The sequence below is a fragment of the Etheostoma cragini genome, chromosome 8 (genome assembly GCF_013103735.1).
Source record: "Etheostoma cragini isolate CJK2018 chromosome 8, CSU_Ecrag_1.0, whole genome shotgun sequence".
Classification (NCBI taxonomy): domain Eukaryota; kingdom Metazoa; phylum Chordata; class Actinopteri; order Perciformes; family Percidae; genus Etheostoma; species Etheostoma cragini.
In genome coordinates, this window is record NC_048414.1 from 25,565,033 (window position 1) to 25,568,643 (window position 3,611).

Here is a 3,611-nt window from a genome sequence, read left to right on the forward strand (position 1 = left end):
TTGTAGAGCGCCCTCTGGTGGACAAACTATACAACGCCAACGCTCATAACATGGTTGACAGTCCGTTTTTATTTTTGAAATATTCATAAAACGGACTGTCAACCATGTTATGAGCTTTTGCTGCTTTTTTTTTAAGTTTAGTTTTTTTAAATTGGCCATTATAAATGCCGATACTGATATATCGGGAAATGTTTAATATCGGTCGATAATATAGGCCCGCCGATACATCGCTCGGGCTCTAAAATGCACCCGTACACTTTAAATGTAGCCAGATGTATCACGGTAATGTAAACTCTTTTTTATGATTTGTTTTTCAAGCTGTGTGATTGCAGTTCATTGTTATCCCAGAGGGAGCCTGCTGCTTCCCTTCATTGACGCAGCAGTCAGTAATACAGAGAGGGGTCATGGTACTCTACCCCACAGGGGTTCCCGTTGCCAGTGTGCCCGTGTGTGTGAGGCCTCAACTCTCATAGAGGAAAACAGACAGCCAATTCAACAATCGCTATTCTGCTCGGTTGGGACAGCCGTGAGAAATACTCGTTGGATATAGCAGCCAGACACAAACAAACAAACATACACAGATGTGCACAAATGTTCATTCATACGTCAGGAACGGAGTGAGGTCAGGCACCCGACCACGGCTGTACACAAGTGAGATCATAATCACTCTGACTAACCTCCAAGTCAGCTTAGAGAAAACAAATAGTCCTGTTTGTACTTTGCCTCATTTAGTCAAGGAAAAACAACTGCATTGCTCATGCATTTCTTCCAGTTGTTACTTGCCTGGTAGTGTGTTCCTTCTTCCATCTGCTCCGATGATGACATCAAACTCCAGCTCATTGACAGGGTGTGTCCTGGGGTGGACCTCAGCCCTCCAGCCTATCCCTGAGAAAACACAGCATGTGTAATCAGACAAAAGTGCATCAATAGAGCCAGCTTAGCAGGCCTGCACGATATTGGAAAAAAAGAAAAAAGAAAAAGTAAAACTAGTGTTACGTTTCCAGCGTTGCGGCTCCGAAGCGTAACACTGTTTGGGACGGACCCCTTGTTTCTTTAGGCTAACTTTATTAGCTTTAGCCTGGCTGGTAGCAGCTTTCTGCTTGTTTCTTTAGGCTAACTATAGTAGCTTTAGCCTGGCTGGTAGCAGCTTTCTGCTTGTTTCTTTAGGCTAACTATATTAGCTTTAGCTCGGCTGGTAGCAGCTTTCTGTTTTTTTCTTTAGGCTAACTTTATTGGCTTTATCCTGGCTGGTAGAAGCTTTCTGCTTGTTTCTTTAGGCTAACTATATTTGCTTTAGCCTGGCTGGTAGCAGCTTTCTGCTTGTTTCTTTAGGCTAACTATATTAGCTTTAGCCTGACTGGTAGCAGCTTTCTGCGGGGGAAAATGGCCGGAAGACGTTGTGATTATGTTGCATTAATCACATGATTTAGTTAGAATTTTGCTACTATAGCTTCACTGATTACCCAGTCCTCCATTTGTCAGGATACAACACAAGGGTTTTAGAGGAAGGGTTGGCCGGTAACAATGATGTAAAAGGAGAGCCTCTGACAGAAAGTTCTCTGACTAAACATATGTTCTGCCTTCATTCTTTCTTGTTCGACTTGTCCTTCAGCAGTCCGACTCACTTACTTTCAGTCTCTTGATCTTGTGGGGGCTCAATAAGACCCTTGAACTCTACGTTGACATGGATCTCAATGCCCAGCAAGAGTGCCACTTTCAGAAGAATTAACTGAAGCTGACGAATACCTACAATACAGAGAAGGAAAGGAAATTCAAATGAACTACAAAACCCACAAATTTCATCTTCCGAACATATCAAACTACTTAGAGAAAAAAGAAATATACAGCAAATTAGTAAGCACTGTAGAGCAAAACATGTCACGGGTACTCACTGATATGATCGATAGCACCAGCACAGAACTTTCCGTAGAATTTTTTGGCCCCGAGGCCCCTGAGGTCCTGGATGGTGAAGGGCCAGAGGTGCAGCACATTGTTCCTAGAGAAGGCATCTCTCTTTTCCAACAGTACCACTTTGGCCCCCAGGAAAGCCAGCTCGATGGCTGTGCGTAGGCCGCATGGTCCCGCACCAATGATCAGACACTACATACAGAGAGACGCAGAAGTTACAGACGAGCTGCAAGAAAGATGTCAACTATACACATGGAAAACCAAGTCAGGACAGCAGAATCACTGCCAATCTTTCCCCACAGGCTGAAAACCTGCCTCTTTAGACTGCACCTTGACACCACACGCTAGGACTTTGATCTCACCTCTTCCCATGGCATGACAATTTCACTTTATGAGGTTTTTGTAACATGAATATCAGTTCCCCCAGCCTGCCTATGGTCCCCCAGTGGCTAGAAATGGCGCTAGGTGTAAACCGAGCCCTGGGTATCCTGCTCTGCCTTTGAGAAAATGAAAGCTCAGATGGGCCGAGCTGGAATGCTGCCCCTTATGACGTCATAAGGGGAAAAGGTTACTTCCCCTTTCTCTGCTTTGCCCGCCCAGAGAATTTTGGCCCACCCATTCGAGAAAGAGACATCGTGGCAAAGTATCAGTTGGTCAAGGCCAGAACAACAGCCTCCACCTTGACCCCGCCTTCTTCAATAGCTACAGAATCACAAATGGCAGGTCCTAAGAAAAGCTCATTGTGGGACTGGATCTAGTGGCTGTAGTTCTGCACCAAGGCTGAACTTTGGGAAAGAGACTTCAGATACAGTATTAGAGGACCACTAAGGTCTACATAAAAGAGACTTTGGATACAGTATTAGGGGACCACTAAGGTCTATATAAAAGAGTCTTCAGATACAGTATTAGGGGATCACTAAGGTCTGAATAAAAGAGACTTCAGATACAGTATTAGGGGACCACTAAGGTCTATACTGAAGCATCCAAAGAGCACCATGTCATTGGCTATAGTAGTATTTATTATGTAGTTTAATTGGGAGGGTAGCACCTCCAATCCTGTTCCTTTAGTTGTTCCTTAACAATGAGATGCAACACATGGGAATAAAAGTATATTAAGGCGCTAATTGATGAGATAAGCAGAGAGAGAGAGAGAGAGAGAGAGAGAGAGAGAGAGAGAGAGAGAGAGAAAATGTGATTACACAGAGATTTCCCCATAGGAAAACAACAGTGGTTTTACTGCAGATCATTTGTAGGCGGCTTTCATGTACGGGGTGCAGCAGAGAGATGTTGCCTCTGCAGCTTGTTCAGTTAAAAGGGATAGCAATGCTGATAAAGTGGTCGCAACTGTGGTTAGACTTTTCAAAATCCCGTGCAGACAAAGCTCGCTGCAGTTGCAGGCTCGCTCCAATAGCCAAAAGCTGCCGCCGTTTGGTTACACTTCTTCTGAAACGTACTATATCATGTGCTCCAGTAACAGACAGAAAGGCAATAAATTACACTAAGATGTATTGATGGGAGCTACTGGCTGCTAGAGTTGGAAAGTGAATACCAAACAGTAAAACTGCAGAAGTCGTGGTATTCTTCGAGACCAGGTCACTCAGTGCGCGACTTGTCATCCCCCCAAACCCCCCCCTTCCTCAACACTGTCACGGGTTGACAACAACACAACACAAAACAGCATTTATGGGCATTAAATAAATTAT

The 3,611-nt window shown here is 44.3% G+C and overlaps 1 protein-coding gene across 12 annotated transcripts in view; it reads right to left on the bottom strand.

Annotated features, from left to right (window-relative positions):
- The window catches only part of mical3a (microtubule associated monooxygenase, calponin and LIM domain containing 3a), a 101,536-nt gene that overhangs the window by 51,967 nt on the left and 45,958 nt on the right, over positions 1-3,611 (bottom strand). For all 12 annotated transcript variants that reach the window (XR_004657487.1, XR_004657497.1, XR_004657496.1 and 9 more), the window contains exons 3-5: positions 1,893-2,100; positions 1,630-1,746; positions 784-885 (exon numbers count right to left, since the gene is read on the bottom strand). Coding sequence is in view for 1 of the 12 variants with exons in the window: in XM_034878275.1 (XP_034734166.1) it covers positions 784-885; positions 1,630-1,746; positions 1,893-2,100 (427 nt within the window). In the remaining 11 variants the exon portion in view is untranslated. The remainder of the gene's footprint in view (positions 1-783; positions 886-1,629; positions 1,747-1,892; positions 2,101-3,611) is intronic.